The 23,813-nt window shown below is 41.5% G+C and overlaps 1 protein-coding gene across 1 annotated transcript in view; it reads right to left on the bottom strand.

Moving 5' to 3' along the window:
- The window catches only part of LOC138986896 (ATP-binding cassette sub-family C member 4-like), a gene marked incomplete at its 5' end in the record, with an annotated part of 178,740 nt that extends 155,493 nt beyond the window's left edge, over positions 1 to 23,247 (bottom strand). The window contains 4 exon segments of the mRNA XM_070366898.1: positions 8,448 to 8,639; positions 10,043 to 10,132; positions 13,832 to 13,933; positions 22,978 to 23,247. Coding sequence (XP_070222999.1) covers positions 8,448 to 8,639; positions 10,043 to 10,132; positions 13,832 to 13,933; positions 22,978 to 23,247 — 654 coding nt within the window.
- Positions 23,248 to 23,813: the final 566 nt, after the last annotated feature.

The following is a 23,813-nucleotide window of genomic DNA, read 5'->3' as shown; positions in this document are numbered from 1 at the left end:
CCCTCCTGGTTTTCATACCATTTTAAGATAGGCTCCAGCCATACATACACACACACTGTTTTCTGGACCTCCGTTTCACTGTTGACAGTCCTTGCAAACTGTTATTACTTTTTATCCTTTAATTTTATTAATGTATTTTTCTGGTTTCCTTCCCAAATAGCATTGCATTATAGTACAGCAATCGCAACATGCTCTAGAAAAGTTCACTCTTTCACTTAGCTCAGTTCGAGCATAAGAAACAGGCTCTCTTCAACTCTGGTGGTAGGACTTTGAGTGTGTTGTTGACTTTGCAAATTATTAATGGACAAGTCCCAGATGGGAAGAACATTTTAAAGGATTTGAGGTAAAATCCAAGTCAGGCTAATTTCCCAGCCAGGATTTTCTGATTAGGTTAAAGGGAAAAGCCTGACTTGAGCATATATTACAATTCTTCCCACTGACAGGAAAGTGTTCTTATTCATGTTATTTTCCTCTAAGTTAAATTTAACCAATTTTCACTGAACAGCAGATACACAAACTAGAGGTGAACTAGGAAATGAAGAAACTGGTTTGATACCATCTACCAAAAACATACCAAGGACCCTTCAGCAATGGTGGAGACTTAACAGTAGAAATGCTATGGAACAGACTGTTGAAACAGTTGATGAGCACCCTGGCAGATGAGGGCTGGATTCTGGAGTCAAACAATGGAACCCCACACCTTCATTTACTGCTTGTCTTCCATTTGGAATTGCCCCTCCTCTCATGGCCTGTCAATATCCTGCCCATCCTTCCAGGCTCAGCCCAAACACACTCTCCCAGGAAACCATCCTGGACTCACTCTCTTCCTGCTGGGTTCCTAAGGCTTTGCATATATTTCTTCTGAAGGACCTGTCCTATTCTGCTCAATAATTTGTATGCATGCACATAGCTTCTCTCAGCTCCTGGTGGGTAAGATCTGTGAACCAAGAACTGTGCTGCACCCTAATACTGATTATCTCTAATCTTTGCAACAAGCTACATGGTAAGTACTGACCCCATTTCCCAGATGAGGAAACTGAGACTAAGTGAGGTCACATCACTGTTCTGAGGGTCAGTTCAGTTCAGTTGCTCAGCCATGTCTGACTCTTTGTGACCCCATTGACTGCAGCAGGTCAGGCCTTCCTGTCCATCGCCCATTCCCAGAGTTTACTCAAACTCATGTCCATTGAGTCGGTGATGACATCCAACCATCTCATCCTCTGTCGTCCCCTTTTCCTCCTGTCTTCAATCTTTCCCAGCATCAGGGTCTTTTCTAATGAGTCAGTTCTTTGTATCAGGTAGCCAAAGTATTGGAGTTTCAGCTTCAGCATCAGTCCATCCAAGGAACATTCAGGACTGATTTCCTTTAGGATGGACTGTTTGGATCTCCTTGCAGTCCAAGGGACCCTCAAGAGTCTTCTCCAACACCACAGTTCAAAAGCATCAATTCTTCGGTGCTCACCTTTCTTTATAGTCCAACTCACATCCATACATGACTACTGAAAAACCATAGATTTCACTAGATGGACCTTTGTTGGCAAGTAATGTCTCTGCTTTTGGATATGCTGTCTAGGTTGGTCATAACTTTCCTACCAAGGAGTAACTGTCTTTAAATTTCATGGCTGCAATCACCAACTGCAGTGATTTTGGAGCCCCAAAAATAAAGTCTGTCACTGTTTCTACTGTTTCCCCATCTATTTCCCATGAAGTGATGGGACCGGATACCATGAGCTTAGTTTTCTGAATGTTGAGCTTTAAGCCACCTTTTTCACTCTCCTCTTTCACTTTCATCAAGAGGCTCTTTAGTTCTTCTTCATTTTCTGCCATAAAAGTGGTGTCATCTGCATATCTGAGGTTTTTTATATTTCTCACGGCAATCTTTATTCTAGCTTGTGCTTCATCCAGCCCAGCATTTCTCATGATGTATTCTTCATATAAGTTAAATAAGCACGGTGACAATATACAGCCTTGATGTACTCCTTTCCTAATTTGGAACTAGTCTGTTGTTCCATGTCCAGTTCTAACTGTTGCTTTCTGACTTGCCTACAGATTTCTCAAGAGGCAGGTCAGGTGGTCTGGTATTCCCACCTCTTGAAGAATTTTCCAGAGTTTGTTGTGGTCCACACGGTCAAAGTTTTGCATTGTCAATAAAACAGAAATAGATGTTTTTCTGGAACTCTCTTTCTTTTTTGATGATCCAGCATATGTTGGCAATTTGATCTCTGCTTCCTCTGAATTTTCTAAATCCATCTTGAGCATCTGGAAGTTTACAGTTCATGTACTGTTGAAGCCAAGCTTGGAGAATGTTGAGCATTACTTTGCTAGTATGTGAAATGAATGTAATTGTGTGGTTTTGAGCATTCTTTGGCATTGCCTTTCTCTGGGATTGGAATGAAAACACATTTTCCAGTCCTGTGGCCACTGCTGAGTTTTCCAAATTTGCTGACATATTGAGTGCAGCACTTTCACAGCATCATCTTTTAGGATTTGAAATAGTTCAACTGGAATTCCATCACCTTCACTAGCTTTGTTCATAGTGATACTTCCTAAGGCCCACTTGACTTTCCATTCCAGGATGTCTGGCTCTAGGTGAGTGATCACACCATCGTGATTTTCTGGGTGGTGAAGATCTTTTTTGTATAGTCCTTCTGTGTATTATTACCATCTCTTCTTAATATCTTCTGCTTCTGTTAGGTCCATACCATTTCTGTCCTTTATTGTGCCCATCTTTGCATGAAATATTCTTTTGGTATCTCTAATTTTCTTGAAGCAATCTCTAGTCTTTCCCATTCTGTTGTTTTCCTCTATTTCTTTGCATTGATCACTGAGGAAAGCTTTCTTATCTCTCCTTGCTATTCTTTGCAACTCTGCATTCAAATAGGTATATGTTTCCTTTTTGGCTATTGAACAGAAGAACTAGAATCTGACCCAGCTCATGTCAGTTCAGAGACTTCTGCTCTTTCACACCATAGTGCCTCTAGTTTCCATGCTTATCCATGGTGTTGTGCTGCCTTTCAATTGAGGAAGTTTAGAATTAAGAACTTCTTAAAAAGTGAGCAATGGATGAAGGTGTAAGGGGGCATGTAAACAGAGACCCTAACCAGGGTGTGTCTCTTCCTTCACCAGAAAAGCAAGGTCACCAAAGAAAGGGGCACACCCTGGCTGGGTCTCTGGAATTTGATCTGGGTGTCAGGAGCTGGATGTGATTAAGGCAAAGAGGAAATGCCTGAAATCTGTTTACTCCACACCCCACCTTCCATGGAATCTAGGGTTATGCAGAAACAGATCTGAACTTGAGCTGTAAACTCAGAGATGAGCTGTTTGATCCCTCAAGTATCAGTTTCTCCTACTATAAAATTAAGATAGGAACATCAAGGATACTCATAAAGAATTAATAAATCACGTGACCATGCATAAGCACACCAGCTGCGAAGGACCACGCAGAAGCGTGGCCGAGAGGAGCTACCCCTCGCCCAAGGTAAAGGGCGACAACCAAGAGTGCCAGACCGCGACAGCGCAAGAGCGGCCAAGAGGAGCTACCCCATGTCTAAGGTCAGGGGTGGCAGCAGAGACGAGCAACCCCACGTCCAAGGAACGGCAGCTGCATGGGCGCAGGAGGGCCGAGAGGAGCTATTCCACGTTCAAGGTCAGGAGGGGCGGCCGTAAAGAGATACCCCTCATTCAAGGTAAGAAACAGCGGCTGCACTTTGCTGGAGCAGCCGTGAAGAGATACCCCATGATAAAGGTAAGAGAAACCCAAGTAAGACAGTAGGGTTGTGAGAGGGCATCAGAGGGCAGACACACTGAAACCATAATCACAGAATACTAGCCAATCTGATCACACAGACCACAGCCTTGTTTAACTCAAAGAAACTAAGCCATGCCATCTGGGACCACCCAAGACGGACGGGTCATGGTGGAGAGGTCTGACAGAATGTGGTCCACTGGAGAAGGGAATGGCAAACCATTTCAATATTCTTGCCTTGAGAACCCCATGAACAGTATGAAAAGGCAAAATGATAGGATACTGAAAGAGGAACTCCCCAGGTTGGTAAGTGCCCAATATGCTACAGGAGATCAGTTGAGAAATAACTACAGAAAGAATGAAGGGATGGAGCCAGAGCAAAAACAATACCCTGTTGTGGATGTGACTGGTGATAGAATCAAGGTCCGATGCTGTAAAGAGCAATATTGCATAGGAACCTGGAATGTTAGGTCCATGAATCAAGGCAAATTGGAAGTGGTCAAACAGGAGATGGCAAGAATGAACATTAACATTTTAGGAATCAGCAAACTAAAATGGACTGCAATGGCTGAATTTAACTCAGATGACCATTGTATCTACTACTGTGGGCAGGAATCCCTTAGAAAAAATGGAGTAGCCATCATGGTCAACAAAGAATCTGAAATGCAATACTTGGATGCAATCTCAAAAATGACAGAATGATCTCTGTTCATTTCCAAGGCAAACCATTTGATATCATGGTAATCCAAGCCTATGCCCCAACCTGTAATGCTGAAGAAGCTGAAGTTGAACAGTTCTATGAAGACCTCCAAGACCTTTTAGAACTAACACCCAAAAAAGATGTCCTTTTCATTATAGGGGAAAGAAGTCAAGAAACACCTGGAATAACAGGCAAATTTGGCCTTGGAGTAATAGAGTTTTGCCAAGAGCATGCACTGGTCATAGCAAACACCCTTTTCCAACAACACAAGAGAAGACTTTACACATGGACATCACCAGATGGTTAACACTGAAATCAGATTGATTATATTCTTTGCAGCCAAAGATGGACAAGCTCTATACAGTCAGCAAAAACAAGACTGGCAACTGACTGTGGCTCAGACCATGAACTCCTTATTGCCAAATTCAGACTGAAATTGAAGAAAGTAGGGAAAACCACTAGACCATTCAGGTATGACCTAAATCAAATCCCTTATGATTATACAGTGGAAGTGAGAAATAGATTTAAGGGACTAGATCTGATAGACAGAGTGCCTGATGAACTATGGATGGAGGTTCGTGACATTGTACAGGAGACAGGGATCAAGACCATCCCCATGGAAAAGAAATGCAAAAAAGCAAAATGGCTGTCTGGGGAGGCCTTACAAATAGCTGTGAAAAGAAGAGAAGTGAAAAGCAAAGGAGAAAAGGAAAGATATAAGCATCTGAATGCAGAGTTCCAAAGAATAGCAAGGAGAGATAAAAAAGCCTTCCTCAGTGATCAATGCAAAGAAATAGAGGAAAACAACAGAATGGGAAAGACTAGAGATCTCTTCAAGAAAATTAGAGATACCAAGGGAACATTTCATGCAAACATGGGCTCGATCAAGGTCAGAAATGGTATGGACCTAACAGAAGCAGAAGATAATTAAGAAGAGGTGGCAAGAATACACAGAAGAACTATACAAAAAAAGATCTTCACAACCCAGATCATCACGATGGTGTGATCACTCACCTAGAGCCAGACATCCTGGAATGTGAAGTCAAGTGGGCCTTAGAAAGCATCACTATGAACAAAGCTAGTGGAGGTGATGGAATTCCAGTTGAGCTATTTCAAATCCTGAAAGATGGTGCTGTGAAAGTGCTGCACTCAATATGCCACCAAATTTGGAAAACTCAGCAGTGGCCACAGGACTGGAAAAGGTCAGTTTTCATTCCAATCCCAAAGAAAGGCAATGCCAAAGAATGCTCAAACTACCACACAATTGCACTCATCTCACACACTAGTAAATTAATGCTCAAAATTCTCCAAGTCAGGCTTCAGCAATACATGAACCGTGAAATTTCAGATGTTCAAGCTGGTTTTAGAAAAGGCAGAGGAACCAGAGATCAAATTGCCAACATCCGCTGGATCATTGAAAAAGCAAGAGAGTTCCAGAAAAACATCCATTTCTGCTTTATTGACAAAGCCTTTGACTGTATGGATCACAATAAACTGTGGAAAATTCTGAAAGAGATGGGAATACCAGACCACCTGACCTGCCTCTTGAGAAACCTATATGCAGGTCAGGAAGCAACAGTTAGAACTGGACATGGAACAACAGACTGGTTCCAAATAGGAAAAGGAGTACGTCAAGGTTGTATATTGTCACCCTGATTATTTAACTTCTATGCAGAGTACATCATGAGAAACGCTGGGCTGGAAGAAGCACAAGCTGGAATCAAGATTGCCGGGAGAAATATCAATAACCTCAGATATGCAGATAACACCACCCTTATGGCAGAAAGTGAAGAGGAATTAAAAAGCCTCTTGATAAAAGTGAAAGAGGAGAGTGGAAAAGTTGGCCTAAAGCTCAACATTCAGAAAACTAAGATCATGGCATCTGGTCCCACCACTCATGGCAAATAGATGGGGAAACAGTGGAAACAGTGTCAGACTTTATTTTTGGAGGGGCTCCAAAATCACTGCAGATGGTGACTGCAGCCATTAAATTAAAAGACGCTTACTCCTTAGAAAGAAAGTTATGACCAACCTAGATAGCATATTCAAAAGCAGAGACATTACTTTGCCAACAAAGGTCCGTCTAGTCAAGGCTATGGTTTTTCCAGTAGTCATGTATGGATGTGAGAGTTGGACTGTGAAGAAAGCTGAGTGCTGAAGAATTGATGTTTTTGAACTGTGGTGTTGAAGAACATTCTTGAGAGTTCCTTGGACTGCAAGGAGATCCAACCAGTCCATTCTGAAGGAGATCAGCCCTCGGATTTCTTTGGAGGGAATGATGCTGAAGCTGAAACTCCAGTACTTTGGCCATCTCATGCGAAGAGTTGACTCATTGGAAAAGACTCTGATGCTGGGAGGGATTGGGGGCAGGAGGAGAAGGGGACGCCAGAGGATGAGATGGCTGGATGGCATCACTGACTCGATGGACATGAGTCTCAGTGAACTCCGGGAGTTGGTGATGGACAGGGAGGCCTCGCATGCTGCAATTCATGGGGTCACAAAGAGTTGGACACGGCTGTGCGACTGAACTGAACCGAACTGTTTCCTGTTTATGTGTGTGCATGCACACGTGTCAGAGACAGATACAAAAATGATTTGCACATGAACTCTGAATAAATAGGAGCTATTGTCTCACTGTTTCACATTTGTTTCCCCTCTTCTTTTCTTACCCAGTCTATGTACCATTTAATAAAAATCTAGCTCATTCCTCCTAACTTCACATCATTTCTGCAAAAGCACAATCTCCTGTTAACATGAGCCCAAGAGAAAGAAATAGCAGCCATTAAATGAATAATTCTGTTCTGTCCACATTATCATAAAATGCTGCTCACCTAATACTGTCTATGGTGTTCAAGCCATTGTTCAAGCAGAATTACTATTTCCTCACAAAGAGAGTTTGCAGCCTTTAACACCAAACCTTTGAAAGTTTGTCCCAGCTTTTTCCTCACTGTATAAAAGAATATTCAGATGTCCAAACTGCCCTGAAGAGACCAGGGGGAGCCCTTTAAAACTGTTTTTCACTGATGTTTATAACCCAAGAGAATAACAAACTATTTATCGGTATTTACATTTTTCTTTGTTTCTGCCAAATTATATTCTATCAGATAAGTTTAGTTTTCCTCATTCATTCACTAATTTCATCTAAATCCTAATGTAGAGTTAAACATTTCACTTTGCCATTTTCTGTGAAAATCAATGCCCTTTCTGAAAATAATCTCTTCTCCAACAAAATGATACAGTATTAAGAAGAAACATAAGCATTCTATTTTCTTTAAATAATAAATTATAAATAAAAAATGAAGTAAAGCAGGAAACCTACAGACTGAAAGGGATCGAGGAGGCAACAACCAAGCACAATGGACAGACCTTATGTGGAATCTGATTCCAACAACAGTGAACAAGATTTCTCAGTGGGATGTCTAACAACATGTAAACTCAGATTAGAAGGTTGATGACATTCAGGAATTTGGGTTATTTTTCAGGTGAAATAATGTGGTGATTTTTTTCCAAAGGGAAAAGATTTTTTTTTCTCTTAGATGAAACTAATGAAATGTAGACAGATGAACTAATATGATGTCTAGGATCTGCTCCAGAATAATGTAGGTTGGGGGTGGGGCAGGCAGAGCACAGGGGTAGAGATGCAGCAAGACCGGCCACCAGCTGATCCTGGCTGAAGCTGGGAGTGGTACATGAGGATTCATTACACTGTGCTTGCTATTTTAGAAATTTCTATAATTGTTAAAAGTGAATGAAACTTCATAGAATGGACTGATCCCCTCAAGGGGAAAAAAAAAAAGGCATTCTGTGAGTGTTATCACATCAGGATTAAAACAGCAATGTATATACCTGCATATTTACCCAGAAGACCAGTTTTAAATAATCAGCAACAAAGATTTTTCAAATTAAAAAAATAAATAAAAACTCTCAACAAATCTTGTAGGTTAAACCAATACTATTATTATTTAAAATTCAAGTATATCCAACTTAGGAGTCATTACCCACCTCTTTCAAAGCACAAGCCTTTATTACTTTTTCATATCGTTCTTCTTCATATTTCTTCCCAAATAAAATGTTACTCCTCACAGTTCCTGAGAACACCCAAGGCTGCTGAGAAACATACACGATCCTCCCATGCACGCTGGCCTGCCCCTGGCTCGGGGGCAGCTCCCCCAGCAGAGCACATAACAGTGATGACTGAAACAGACAGCAACACACACATGAACAGGCAGCACTCAGGACGGAACATGCCCCGCAGCACAGCCGACCCCACCCTGGCGCTTGATACATGATAGAACGCTTGTGTTTAGAACACGATAATGTATAGTTCTGGCAGTTGCAACCAAAAAGTTGAAAATAACACTGTTGGTCAATGTAAACCCACAGTTGACAAGAAATACTAATAAAATGCTATAACAATCTACTGTGCCCAAGAATTTCCCCCAAATGAAGCACTATACTCAACAAAGACTAAATAAAAATGTTTAACATTCTTAACTAGCAGAGCAGCCCAGCAGGATGTGTATTTCTTGCATCTGATGTTTATGCAGCTGTTCCTACATCTGAGTATCCTTCACTTGGCAAATACTTGTTCTTAAAAAGCTACATGTAAAAACTATATCCAAAGATCATTATTAAAAGAACTCTGAAGTGAGTTGTGTCCAAAGAGCAAAAGTCCATCACAGAAGAAATCATCAACCTCTCATGTACACACTTACATTTAGATTTCTGTATTTTGTTGTACAGAACACAAGAGACTAAGTGAATGTACATATGTCCTTCAAATCTTGTACACCACACAGATGTGGTGTGTCTGTGTCCCCACATCACAGTGCTAGCGCACTGGGCTAAAATAATCTGCCTGCATATCTGTCTCACCCCAGAACCTGGTTGTCTCTGGATGGCAGAGGTGTCAGGGTCTCGCTCACATCTGTTTCTTTAGCTCCAGCACATGGCTGCACATTCACTACATGTGCACTGAGAGGATCAAGTCAAGTCATGTGAGAAAACGCTCAAAGCTTCCTGGAAGAGCCTTCACAACCTCCAGACTTCCTGGAGGGACCACCGTCACAAAAAGAAGTCCCCACTGTCTCATTCTGTCCTGAATAGATGTCACATAAATAATGTCCTTCACTGAGATGTCCAAACATCCGACAAGCAGTTCCCAACTGTGCAACATGAAGCACCAAGAAGGAAAACACAGTGTGCATTTATCCAGATTTATGTGGCCATGAAACCTTCTTGCAAAACAAATGTCCCATGGAACACACCTAGAGGAAAGCGATTCTAGATTTGCCCAGTTCAAACTGTGTTATACACAGCTTTAGGCTCAACTCTTAAGAATTTTTTAAAATATTTATTTATTTATTTTTGGCTGTGTTGGGTCATAGTTGCAATACTTAAGATCTTTCATTGCAGCACACAGGCTTAGTTGCCCCGAGGCATGTGGGATCTTAGTTCCCCGACCAGGGATCCAACCCGTGTCTCCTGCATTGGAGGGCAGATTCTTAACCACTGGACCACCAGGGAAGTCCCTCAACTCTGAGAATTTAACAGGGGCTGTGGCATTGCAGCAAGCTGAACAAGGTATCATGGCTTACCTTTCCTGCTCCCACAGGTCCAACCACAACTAACAGTTCACCAGGTCTGACAGTAAACGAAAGGCCTTGTAGGGTTGGGGTTTCTGATTCCTGCAAATTAAAGTTTATAAAGATGTGCCCCTTTCAATAAAGGAACACACATTACTTTAGAAAATGGAGAAAATAACAAAATAGTCATTGATATGCTAAACATAGCCCACATTTTTCTCCTTCCTATTTTAAGATAATGTGTTCTACAGGACTTTTCATCCAATCTTTTCTCCTCCAGGGTCTGAAACAACTTCAGTTGCCTTTAGAAGGCTCCTTTTACCAGCTATCCATATGGACACAGTATTAGATAGCCACAGAATTTAGCAGTTGAAATGACAAGCTGAAATTTGAAATGCAAATTTTATGATGTATACTAAACATCATATTTTATAACTTATTAGAATAATATACTTAATAGAATAGTCAATATAGGAAGTTTTTAATCATTTATGTTTTCATTATGACCCTTGGTTTTAACTATTTCATTAATCTCCACGATGTGGCAGCTTAAGTACATGATGAGCCTTGCCCTCGACTAATAAATTGAAACCTCCACTATCTCTCCATTTTCATTTGATAAAGAATGAATCTCAGTAATGCTAAGGGAGCAGGTCACTTTGCATGATGAAGTCTTTCTTGGCAAAGTAACTCTTATAAATACCCTTCAAAGCTCTAATTTCACAAGAGCTCTAATTTAACACCAACAATGACAACAAAAATAAAATAGGGAATTAAGAAATTAATTATGACTTTGTGGGTCAGAGTGTTGAGACCTCAATTTTAATATGTGTTAAATGTGTTACCTGTCCTGGCTAAACAGGGGCCATAAAGTACTTCTGCTGTAAGAAAGCAAAAAAATATGGAGGTACATGCAACAGCACACAATCCAGTGTGAGGGAGAAGTCATGCCAATTACAGGTCATATTCCTGAGAGACTTAAGGGTGTGTGTATGTCTTTACATGTTCTTAGTGTTAAGAAAATTGTCAGTAACTGATAATTTTTGTTTTTAAAGAGAGGTTACAGTTCATCAGTAAAATGCCCAAAAAACTTAAAGTACAAAGTCTGAACAAACTATTGCAATAATCTTCAAAATGAAAAAATTTCTCTGGGAAGAAATGAATTATAAAACATTAACTTTTTTTTCTTTTTTAGAAATTTTTTGCCACGGGTGTACATGTGTCCCCCATCCTGAAACCCCCTCCAACCTCCCTCCCCATCCCATCCTTCTGGGTTGTCCCAGTACACCTGCTGTGAATGCCCTGTTTCATGCATCGAACTTTGACTGGTCATCTATTTCACATATGGTAATATATATGTTTCAATACTATTCTCTCAAATCATCCCACCCTCACCTTCTCCCACAGAGTCCAAAAGTCTGTTCTTTATATCTGTGTCTCTTTTGCTGTCTTGCATATAAGGTCGTCATTACCATCTTTCTAAATTCCATGTATATGCTTTAATATACTGTATTGGTATTTTTCTTTCTGACTTACTTCACTCTGTATAATAGGCTCCAGTTTCATCTACCTCATTAGAACTGATTTAAATGTGTTCTTTTTAATAGCTGAATAATATTCCATTGTGTATATGTACCACAACTTCTTTATCCCTTCATCTGTCAATGGATATCTAGGTTGCTTCCATGTCCTACCTATTGTAAACAGTGCTGCAATGAACAATGGGATACATGTATCATTTTCAATTTTGGTTTCCTCAGGGTATATGCCTCAGAGTGGGATTGCTGGGTCATATGGCCAGTACTCTTGCCTGGAAACTCCCATGGACAGAGGAGCCTGGTAGGCTGCAGTCCATGGGGTCACGACGATCGGACACAACTGAGCAACTTCACTTTCACTTTCATGCATTGGAGAAGGAAATGGCAAGCCACTCCAGTGTTCTTTCCTGGAGAATCCCAGGGACAGGGGAGCCTGGTGGGCTGCTGTCTATGGGGTCACACAGAGTCAGACACGACTAGAGCGACTTAGCAGCAGCAGCTGCAGCATGGTGGTTTTATTCCTAGCTTTTTAAGGAGTCTCCATACCGTCTTCCATAGTGGCTGTATCAATTAACATTCCCACCAACAGTGCAAGAGTGTTCCCTTTTCTACACATCCTCTCCAGCATTTATTGTTTGTAGACTTTTTGATGATGGCCATTCTGATCAGTGTGAGGTGATATCTCATTGTCATTTTGATTTGCATTTCTCTAAAAATGAGTGATGTTGAGCATGTTTTCATGTGTTTGTGAGCCATCTGTATGTCTTCTTTGGAGAAATGTTTGTTTAGGTCTTTTTCCCACTCTTTGATTGGGTTGTTTGTTTTTCTGGCATTGAGTTGTATGAGCTGTTCAAATATTTTTGAAAATAATCCCTTGTCAGTTGTTTCATTTGCTATTATTTTCTCCCATTCTGAAGATTGTCTTTAAATCTTGCTTATAGTTTCCTTTGAAGTACAAAAGCTTTTAAGCTTAATCAGGTCCCACTTGTTTACTTTTGTTTTTATTTCTGTTACTCTAGGAGGTGGTCATAGAGGATCTTGCTTTGATTTATCTCATTGAGTGTTCTGCCTATGTTTTCCTCTAAGAGTTTTATAGTTTCTGGTCTTACATTTAGGTCTTTAGTCCATTTTGAGTTTGTGTATGGTGTTAAGAAGTGTTCTAATTTCATTCTTTTACAATGTAGCAGTCAAGTTTTCCCAGCACCACTTATTGAAGAGGCTGTCTTTGCCCCATTATATATTCTTGCCTCCTTTGTCAAAAATAAGGTACCCATAGGTGCATGGGTTTATTTCTGGGCTTTCTATCTTGTTCCATTGGTCTATATTTCTGTTTTTGTTCCAGTACCATACTGTCTTGATGACTGTAGCTTTGCAGTATAATCTGAAATCAGGAAAGTTGATTCCTTCAGCTCCATTCTTCTTTCTCAGGACTGCTTTGGCTATTTGGGGTCTTTTGTGTTTCCATAAGAATTGTGAAATTTTTGTTCTAGCTCCATGAAAAATGCCATTAGTAACTTGATAGGGATTGCATTGAATCTTTGGTAGTATAGTCATTTTCACAATATTGATTCTTCCTACCCAGGAACATGGAATATCTCTTCATCTGTTTATGTTGTCTTGAACATAAATCCTAAAAAACATTCTAAAATATGTCTAAAATATTAACATACTAAAAAATGACAATTATTTTTCATCACTAAAAAGGAGACTTGGATATTATAGGAATACAAATCTATCAATAAGAAGCTAGATTTTTAAACATGAGAAATTTTTTAAGCTTCTCAACTCCTTTCTTGTCTGATACTGAGAGTTCTATTTTACTACTTTCACTCAGTTATGACAACAAAATAATGAGCCACATACATTCAGCTTCCTGTCCCCACACCTCACAGTTTCCCAGGGCCAGACACTGAGCTCCCTCCCTGTTCAGGCTTCAGAATCTGACATTGCTCTGCCATTTTGTCTCTCCAGTCCTGTAAATTCTAACATTACAAACATATGTACTTTAAGTTCAAGATGTGCTAATATGTTGAAAGCTCTCTTGAAAATGATATAGAGAATGCATCAAATGTCTTAGGCTGATTTTACACATAATCTCTGTTAGTTGCAAATTTTATCTCTGATTTTGAGAACTTTTATAACATACTTTCAGTAAATGTGCAAGTCACATTTTACACCCTGAGTAAAATCTCAAAATTCTCCAATAAATCTATGTCACAGTTATCTATTAGCAGTCATGATCTAGGAATGGAGGACTTATTACCTTATCCCAAAAAGCAGTAAAATCTTTCATGTGCACGATTGTTTTATCATCTGATGGCAGTTGAGTGGTGAGCTGTGATATCTCATCAAGTAACAAAAAGTTCTACAGAAAAAGGAAAAACATAGACAGTTTAGTCTGCAGGATGAAATACAAACAAAAATAATTGCTTCCCTGGAATTTGCAGTAAAAATCTATACAACCTACAAATTTTTTTGTCATTTGTATTTGAAGTGTTGGTTCACATCAGAACAAACTAATATATAGATAATATACACTATTATTACAGCATATAGTGTGTACATTCATAATATAGTACATATAGTATACATAGAGTTCTTTATATAAGGGAGTGTGTGTGTGTGTGTGTAATATGTGTATATGCATGTGTATATATGACATAAATAGAGTGCCTGGCCATGAGTCTATCTGCAATGTTCTCAACATTTCTCAGTGTACAAATTTTTTCCCTAAGGAGAAAATATAGCTCTAAAATCCAACACATTTAGAACCTGGATATTTATATTGCTTTAGTCTTGTGTTACCAGCAATAAACATGGGAGCTGATAGGAAATTATTCCATACATATTTACTGAATCCCACTATGCACCAAGCACCATGTGACACTGCTAGGAACATAAAGAGGAAGGCCATTCCCAGGCCTTCTTCAATCCGGTGGCACAAGACAGGCTGGAAACACAAGACCTATAGCAGAGATGCTGAATGAAAACTCTGGCTCTATTGTGGGTCATGACCCTCATGTGAGCACTTAAGACCACTCTGCTTTTCTCATGTGTGTTAAATCAATATCACTGCTTTTCATTAACTACCACTTGTTATCATTCTAAAAAGAAAATGTTCTTATTAAATTTCTACCTCTTAAAAATACTTCACAAGCATCTTTTCACTGTCACTTATCTCTTCTCTTTAGTCAGTGCCTTCTCTCCAGCTCGACAGGAATGGCTGCATCTTCCACTTCTTGCTATTTTCACAGCACTTAGCAGTCATTCAATGTGATTTAGCTGAATAAAACCAAGTCCTGTGAACCACTACAAAGCTAACATAAACATATACCAGAAAACTCTCTCTTGCCCTGCAAATGTTAGATGTATTAATAACTCAATGAAAGAAACTACAGTGGTAGAGAAATTGAGTAAACAACTGAGACCACCTCCATTACCCACACCCCTAAGAACTATGAATGTGTGGCAGAGACTGCTGACTGTCCTCAAAATCTGCTCTCATTCTTCTGTGGTAACAAACCCTGGATTTTGGCTGCACATGGCAGTTTGGAAGGAGGACCTCTCTCTCCAGCCTCACAAGCAGATAGGCACAGCCATGTGGCTAAATCGAGGTCAGTGGAGAGTGACAGCAACCAGGACCTTCCTCCACCCCACGGCCTGGGCCTTGGAGGCTGCCAGCGGGTCAAGGTCACATGCAGTGGAGTAACATAATAAGATAGAAAGAGTCTGGGTCCCAACACCACGGAGGTTCACACTAGCCATGGGACTTGTTATAGGGAGAGCTGTATCACCACAAAAAAAGATATGTCCTAACCCCAGTTAACTCAAAATGTGACTCTATTTGGAAACAGGGTTGTTATAGGTGTAATCCATTAAGGTGAGATCACAGTGGAGTAGGGTGGGCCCTGAATCCAACATGATTAGTGCCCTTATAAGAAGAGAGATGCAGAGACAGACACACCAGCAGAAAACAGGCAGATGATGATGGAGACAGAGGCTGGAGTGATGGCAATTACAAGCCTAGGAAAAACAAGGTTTGTCTGAAACCATTTAAGTTAACAGAGCTGACAAAGGAGTCCCCCTTACAGGATTTCGAGAGATCGTGGCCCTGCTGACACCTTGATTTCAGACTTTCAGCCTCCAGGTCTGTGAAACAATATATTTCTGTGATTTTAGGTCTTGTGGTTTGTGTTACTTTGTAAAGGCAGCCCCAGGAAGAGAATATAGAGCCTTACAAGGACTCTTGCATGAGAGAAAAGCAAACTATCCTTGTAAGCAGCTTTAATATGGGCAATTCTAGGACCCAGAGGCAAACCAAATCCCTACCAACACAGGGGCAACTGATAAAAGCTTCTGGGGATGTTTGAGAAAGAAAACATTTGAATAGGAACCTACTCCCCTAAAATCATAAACATCCTTCAAGTCCTTGACATTCTCATCTATCACACCACAGAGCTACAAATGTGATTGCAATCTTCCTCTTCCAAAGAACAATTGGCAAAAACTTGATCATGAAAACCTGCTTCTGTGCAGGAAAAAGAAAGCAGTACCCTTGCATTTCTCTCAAAGACCAGCAGTCAGGAGATAAGATCCTCTCGTTTCCTCCTCCTCTCATCCAGGCTCACTGAGAACCTAACATGGGGCACAGCTACTCCTCCCCCCCCAGGCCCTTGTCCAGCAGGGGGCAGGATGGATGGACGGTGGTCTGAGGACTCCTCTGCAGGCTCTCAATCACCACAGCCTGAGTTCTCTCTCCACATCACCTCTCCCATCATCAGTCATGTAGCAGCTCTTGTCTGTTCTGCCACAGCTCATTCATCTCCCAATTTTCCTTTTCTCTTGAAGCAACATAATTTCAGAGTCTAACTTACTATTAATCATTTCAAATACTGATACAATGTTCTTGGGTTTTTTCCCTAGTTCCTTCCCTGCCCTCCCCAACAGCACTCCTTCCTGATCTCTTTACAACACCTCTGAGAATGTCCACCATACTTAATATCCCCCAGTGATCCATAAGCACCTAAGTCCACACTCCCCAGGTGGCCTCTGCCTGGACACCCTGAGTACTAACCCACCCACCCTTCCAGTCCATCTCAAAAGCTAATCCTCCTGGGAATCTGTCAGGACATCACCAGCTGGCACTGCCCTCCCTACCCCTGAATCCCATGAGGGATTCTCCTATATGTCACACAGGAGATATAGACACTACATCACTCACACACTTACAGACACTAGTTCCAACTCCAACAGAGACCAAGCCTTGTACAGAGTCAGCAAATCATGGGTAAGGGAAGGAATAGATTACAGGGCTCTTCAAATCCATCCAACCTGCATTGCTACAGCTTTACATAGACTGAGCTAACACAGCAACAAGCAAAAAGTTGTATGCATATATTGTACATCTTGTCTTGCTGCTGCTGCTGAGTCACGTCAGACATGTCCGACTCTGTTCGAATCAAATGCCCATCAGGCTCCCCGTCCCTGGGATTCTCAGGCAAATAGTGGGTTGCCATTTCCTTCTCCAAGCACAAAAAAAAGTCAATATTGCAGTGGGTGCATGTGGCTCCTCCATCCATCAGTTCAGGCAAGAGTACTGGAGTGGGGTGCCATTGCCATCTTGTCTAGACAGAATCAAATGACAATTTCAGCTTAAATATGTTACCAAGACAAAAACTCAATATTCAGTGGGTGCATGTGTTCAGTTCAGTCACTCAGTCATGTCCAACTCTTTGTCCTCCATGGACTACAGCACACCAGGCTTCCCTGTCCATCACCAATTCCTGGAGCTTGCTCAAACTCATGTCCATTGAGTCAGTGATACCAGACACCATCAGTGTGTACATAGTAGGACAGAAATTCCCAACACTTCTCCACAAATAATAGGTTTGAGTGAGGAAAGATGTCACAATCTTCTAGGGGTTAAATGAGATTCCAACACATAACCAGCTTGTAAAGGTGTCAGAAGTGCTGGCTGGATTTTTTCTAGGGCTCAGGCTGATTAAAAAAAAAAAAAAAAAAAAAAAAAGCTGAAAATAAATTACAGATGATGTGCAGACCCAGAACAGATCATGTGGGAAAATATCAAAGTCAGAACTTCAGCCAAAAAGATTGACTTCCCAGTGGCTGGTGGAGGAAAATCTAAGCAGTTTTGTGAATAATATAACTTCAGAGACAGATTTTACTGGATGTGAAAGTCACTGAAGACTTATAGTGCTTTCAAGATATTTACAATCCTATTGGAGTCATTCAAAGAAAAGAGCTTCAGTCCATTTTCCTTATTAAGATAAAATAGAGGGACTTCTGGGGCCTATAAAGTCACAGTAAATCATTCATATTTTGTACATGGGAAAAATGACATTGAAAAGCACATGTAAACAAGAAGACACAACACTATGAAGACCATGTGTAGGTCTGCCCATGGGGATGGACCACCGCACCCCATCCAAGGTGGGCAGGGGTAGTGGGTTTCCTTCCTGGGGCTGCCAGACATGACCTGAGCAGAAATTCTGGATGATGAACCACCTAGTCTACTGAGCCCCAGGCTTCAGGAGGCCGTGGGGCAGCAGGGCTCCACACCACACTGTGTTCTAAACTCTGCATGCCCACCACACCTCCAGCCCATCTGTGGTCAAATCTTGCCCAGTTCTGACCACCTGGTCAGTAAACTCAGTTGACCTTTTCTTCCACTCCTGCAGCCCTTTTCACCTTCTAGTTGGGCATCATCACATCTAAGTGAGAGGCAGGGAAAGGAAGAAAATGATTATCTGATAATTGCTGCTACCTGTTAGATAACAGGACAGGAGGTTGAATCCAGCCAATGGCTGCTCAGTGAGGTGGGTCTTACAGCAAACACTGAGTATTTTAAAATGCTCTCAGAATCCAAAACTAAGTCCAGGCTAGTCATCTCCTCAGATTTGGTTCTCTCTTAGCATTCCTTATCATAGTGAATCCAGGTGATTTTACAGCCTGAAAAACCAAAGCAGCCTGACATCCACCTCTCCCCTCCCCGCCCCTAATACCCAACTCAAAATGTGCCCCTGAGTGGCTCTCAAATATGGCCAAGTCTCTCTATTTCACCCTAAACCAAACCACATCATCTCGTCCCTGGACCATGTACTGCACACACTCCTGATACACTCATCTCCCTGACTCTGCTCTGGGTCCCTAACCCACCTCAATGCCCTGTTCTCCAGGCTGCAGCCAGGCTGAGTTTTGAGATGATAAAAATCTTAATGTTTCCTGTAGGATCCTGTATGGGCCCCTCCTCAGGCCTCAGCTCTCTACTCTGCAGCCTCAGACATTTCTGGTTACTCAAATGCACGGATCCCCTTCTTATCCACAAAAGGCCTTTGTCACATGACCATCCCCAGGGAAATGTGAAGCATCAGCCTCCCATCTCCCACACCCCCACACATGGAATTCTCCAGGTAACTTGCTTAGCCTTCCCTGCTCAAACTTCTCAACACAACCTCCAAAACTACACCAGTGACTCTGCCAAAGCAACTCATGGCCCCTCAGACTTTTCCTCCCAAGGACTATTGACACAGAAATGCACATCAGGTATCACTGTTTGATACTTTATTAACCTCCCACTTGATGAAACATAAATTGCAAGTAGGAAGGACTTCTCTGCAGTTGCTTACCTGCCACTGTATATACTCATCTGTACCATACTCAAGGCTGCACCAGACTTGTTATTTTGTGGAATGATTGGATGAATAAATTCAAATTTGACCCGCAAAAGTCAAGCATAAATCAAGACAGCTTTTTCCTCTCAACTGATTTTAGTTTTAAAAAGGTCCTGTTATCTTTTGCATTTGCTAAGGTACATTTTAGATTTCTTTCTACAACTAGGGCAATGTTTCCCAAACGTGATTTATTTTCAGGGACACAGGGACACTTACTAAAGACATAGGTAAGTTGGACCCCAGCAAAGGAATAGTGAATCAGAAACTCCAAGATGTGATAATTTAGTTTTAATAAGCACACCAGGTGATTCTCATGAACTAGAGACCTACATTCTTTATAGGGTTGTAAAACTAAATGGGTTGAAGAAGTTTCTATTAATAGGATCTAAAAGAAAAAAAAAAACTTCCAAGATTACTTCAACACACCATGGAGCAGTTTCCAATGCAAACAATCTCACCACTCTTATTCTCAGCTATTTGCCCTGCCTTTACTGCAAACTACCATCAACAGATCTCTAAATTCCAAGACCACCTTCCAGCCATGAAGAGAAAATTTAGGTGTTTTTCCCAAATCAAAGGTGTGTCCTTCATCAGGACACAAAGCAGCCTGACAAAGTCAGCACCTGGAAAATTCAAAGCTCTCCCCAGATCATAATTTTAATGTTACTGCACACACCTACACAGGAAGAAGTCTCAGGCCTTAGACATTGAGTTCATTTTAGTAGAAAAGAAATAAAAAATCCACCCAAGTATTTGAGCACAATTCTCTGAAAACCTTCTACAGGACCCCTTTCCCACTACACTCTCTGGTGCATCACATCATCCATCAGAGAATCAGAGTTATCACTGTCTCCACTTCAACCATGCTTAATGGTTAGGTATTTGCAGGATCCCAGACATGATGGAGCTGGAAGGTCCCTTCAGTTGCACATGTTCTGATCATCTGCTATTTCTGAGCACTACAAAAATGAACAAGGCACTGTCTGTAAGAAGTCTGGAGTTCAGGAAAGAAATAAATCCATAAACACATGGCTTAGTGAGGACAACGTCATATCCAGGAGCTCAAAGGAAGATATGGGGATTCAAGAGGGTGTGATGGTTAATTTTATTAACCAGACACTTGGCAGACCAGCCCCAGACACTTGCTCAAACACATATTACAGTGAAAGCATTTTTAGATGAGATCGACATTTAAATCAGTAGAGTCTGAGTAAATCAGATTATCCTCCATAACGTGGGTAGGCCTCATCCAATTAGTCAAAGGTCTTAAGAGAAACTAGACTGACCAACTCCAAAGAGGAGGGAATTCTGTCTCAAGAGCACCTTCAGACTAGAGATGAATTTTAGCATAAAGCCTCATGGTATAAATCTTCTTTTATGATGGCCATCAAGACAGACTTTTTTGTTAAACAAGTAAGAGTGTTTCTAGTTTACTAAAAAGCCCAGGAGCCAGGCCAGCAGGAGCTACATGAACACCTGGCTGTGCAGGGCACAGCTAGCTCCTCTCTTTAGAGAGCAGGTCCACCAAGTCCAGTTGGGCTGGGTTCAGATACACAGATGGATGCACAGAACAAGCAGAAGATTCAGACCTATCCCCACTCTGGATAAGATTCAGTTCCCCTGATTTGACACTCCCATCAAGACCCAATGTTCCAGGGATGCCTATCACCAATCTGCTCCCTCCTCTGCATTTCTCCAGCTTCTAGTGCAGACTGACCCACCCTGGGCCTTTGTAGGGGCCCAGTCATGTCCTGTAACTGTTGTCTCAGTCAACCCAGCATTTATTTGATACCCATGATGTGTCCAGCATGGACCAGGCACTACACTAAAGAACCACTAGAGACAGTCTGCTGTCAAGGGGCTCAGAACACTCCCAGGGAGTCAGCATCACCCCACCTGACAAGAGGCTGCTGTGCACATAGATGGAAACCCCAGATCAATGTCAACAAAAGTGCTGGGAGAGGGTCATGGGGCTGCTGGAGGCTCAGAAGCATTTACTTAAATCAAGGACAGAAGAGAAATCAATCCAAGAGGCTGAACAGAGTGAGCCAAGACCTCAAAGTAGGGATGGATAAGGCAGGTCACAGGCAAGCCCCTTTCCTCCTCCCCACCCCAGTCCCCATGTGCTGAGAAACAGACAGAGAGGCCAGTGGAGCCCAGAGTTTAAAACTTGATTCTTCAAAAAACAGGGACTTCAAAGGTCTTCAGAGTAAGAAAAGATGATAAAAACCATACTTAATGAGATAGTCCACATGACAGAAGGTACATAGAAAGCAATGTAACAGTGGTTAAGAAATCAGGCTTTGGTCAGAATCCTACTTCTGTCATTTGCAAGCTGTGTGAGGATGGGTGAGCTATTTCAACTGATACAGGAACCTGTTTCCTTATCTGTAAAGTGGCAACACTAATGTTTACCCACTCAATTGCTTTCCTGATTAAATGAGATGGCATGATGCATAAAGAGTTCAAGAGGGCCCAGACCACAAGTAGATCACTGGTAGCCACGATCAAAGACAGCAGCTGTGGCAGCAGTAATAACAAAACCACAATAGCACAACACACATATGAAGCTTCCATCTGGATAGGTTAATGTGTCACTAAGAATGTCACTACAGTCCAAGGATTTTCCTAAATGTCTTATTTCAAGATGTGAAAGCCATGAAAAAGGAATGTTTTAACAAGTTGCATGGACCAAGCCTTATAAGTATTGCTAGAAGCCCCCATCAGAAAGAATGACAAACTCAGGGGACCAGAACTGACCCCATATGACTGATGTGTTTTATGGGAAATGGTTTTTTTATAGCATAGAAACTTCATCACAGAAAAGATTGGCTTTTATGACAAGACCCAAAAATAAAATATAATCACATGGAGAACTATCTAACTTCACTAGAGATCTATTACTAGTTGCCCATCACTGTGGAGAAGTAGAAACAAGTCAGATTTTTCAAAATTCCTAGACACTCAAGCTCATGCCCAGGCTGACTCACAGAACCATTTTATTTTAATTTTAGATTTATTCACAAACACATGAATAACTGATCACCTACTGTGTGCCAGACCCTTGTCTTGGTGATGTAAATTATTTGCCCAAGGCAATTTAGGGACAGCCAGGGGAAAAAAAAAAAACATAGTGGGTATGGTGGGAATCACAAATTTGAAGGGAAGAGTCCAGCTAGAGACAGAATTAAGCAGTGAAAAGAGGCAGAGAGGAAAAGGCAGATCCAAAAGGCAAGCTCAGAAATTAACAAGCAAACCACCTATGCAGGAAAGAACCCGTTTCCAACAGAGAACTAAGTAAATCTTCCTGCCCAAGGAACAAGGAGCTCTCAGCAAGTTTTTTCCTTCCCAGCCCAGAGAGGAATCCTGTTCACTCCAGGACTGTGCACAGTCCCTATCTAGTCATTTGAGTTAGCACAAGAGAGGCAACCTGTTCACTTCTCTTGTTTTTAGACATATTAATCACCCTGACATCATCACTTGTATGTAGAGAGTCCTGTGTTGTTGCTACTGCTGCCAATAAATGAGCAGGGAACTTATGATATTTATAATATACTCTATCAAAGAAGAGAGGGGGTACATAAGAGAGTTTGGAATGACTACCAGCTTTGGCACAGAAAGCTAAACCTCATCTAACTGGCACACAGTCACACCAAATAAAAGAAGGCATTTTATGTAAAATACACCTACAACTTAAAAAAGTTATTTGTTCCCAAACCTTGATTCTTCGGATACTGATGATGGCCTCTGACACCTTCTCGATGGCCATGGGGAAGTAGAGGGTGCTCGTAAACCGCAGAGCCTCATACAGCATCACCACCACAAACACTTGGCTGGCTGTAATCACCTTTTTGAGAGCCACATTGGTGATGAAGGTGACAAAAATCATGATTTTGGTTACAGCAAAAAATGATGCCAAATTCATTCCTCTAAGATAGGAACTTTGCAGAATCTTGGAAATTTCCTTCCTGGAAAAGAGAGTAGAAAGTAGATTTTAAAACAATCATCAACATCCAAGGCATGAATTCAAGTGCCCTGTGTGAGTGGTCCCTTTCAAGGGAGTGGGCACAGATAAACTATCCCTCACATCATGAAAACACTACACAGTGCACACCCAGAGGTCTGCCCCCAAACCAGGACCACACTCTGCAGCACCACTTCACTCTTACAACTAAAAGAAGACTTAGAGTCACACTTTTTTAAACATTTTGGACCAATGAGACTGAGTTTGAACATTCATTCAACATGCATTCAAAACCACAAGTCCTGGGCCAGGCTCCTCACTGATGACAGAAAGACACAGCCCATCACCTCCAGGAGCTCATGAACTTGTGGAGGAACAGAATAAGACACCCCAAGACTGTGACACACCAAGACATTAGACAGAGGCAGCCACACAGCCCCCACAGGAGCTCAGAGCAGAGTTGTGTAACACGGAGCAGTGGAGTGAGAGCAAGTTGCATGAATGTGGATCTTGAGAAGATAAGCTGAAGTCAGGGTTGGCAGAGGCCAGAGAATAAGGAAGATGAGAGTGTATTCCCATCAGAGGGAGGG

This window comes from Bos mutus, unplaced genomic scaffold (assembly GCF_027580195.1).
Source record: "Bos mutus isolate GX-2022 unplaced genomic scaffold, NWIPB_WYAK_1.1 CTG243, whole genome shotgun sequence".
In the NCBI taxonomy this organism is placed as follows: domain Eukaryota; kingdom Metazoa; phylum Chordata; class Mammalia; order Artiodactyla; family Bovidae; genus Bos; species Bos mutus.
This window is presented reverse-complemented; position numbering and strand designations above follow the sequence as displayed.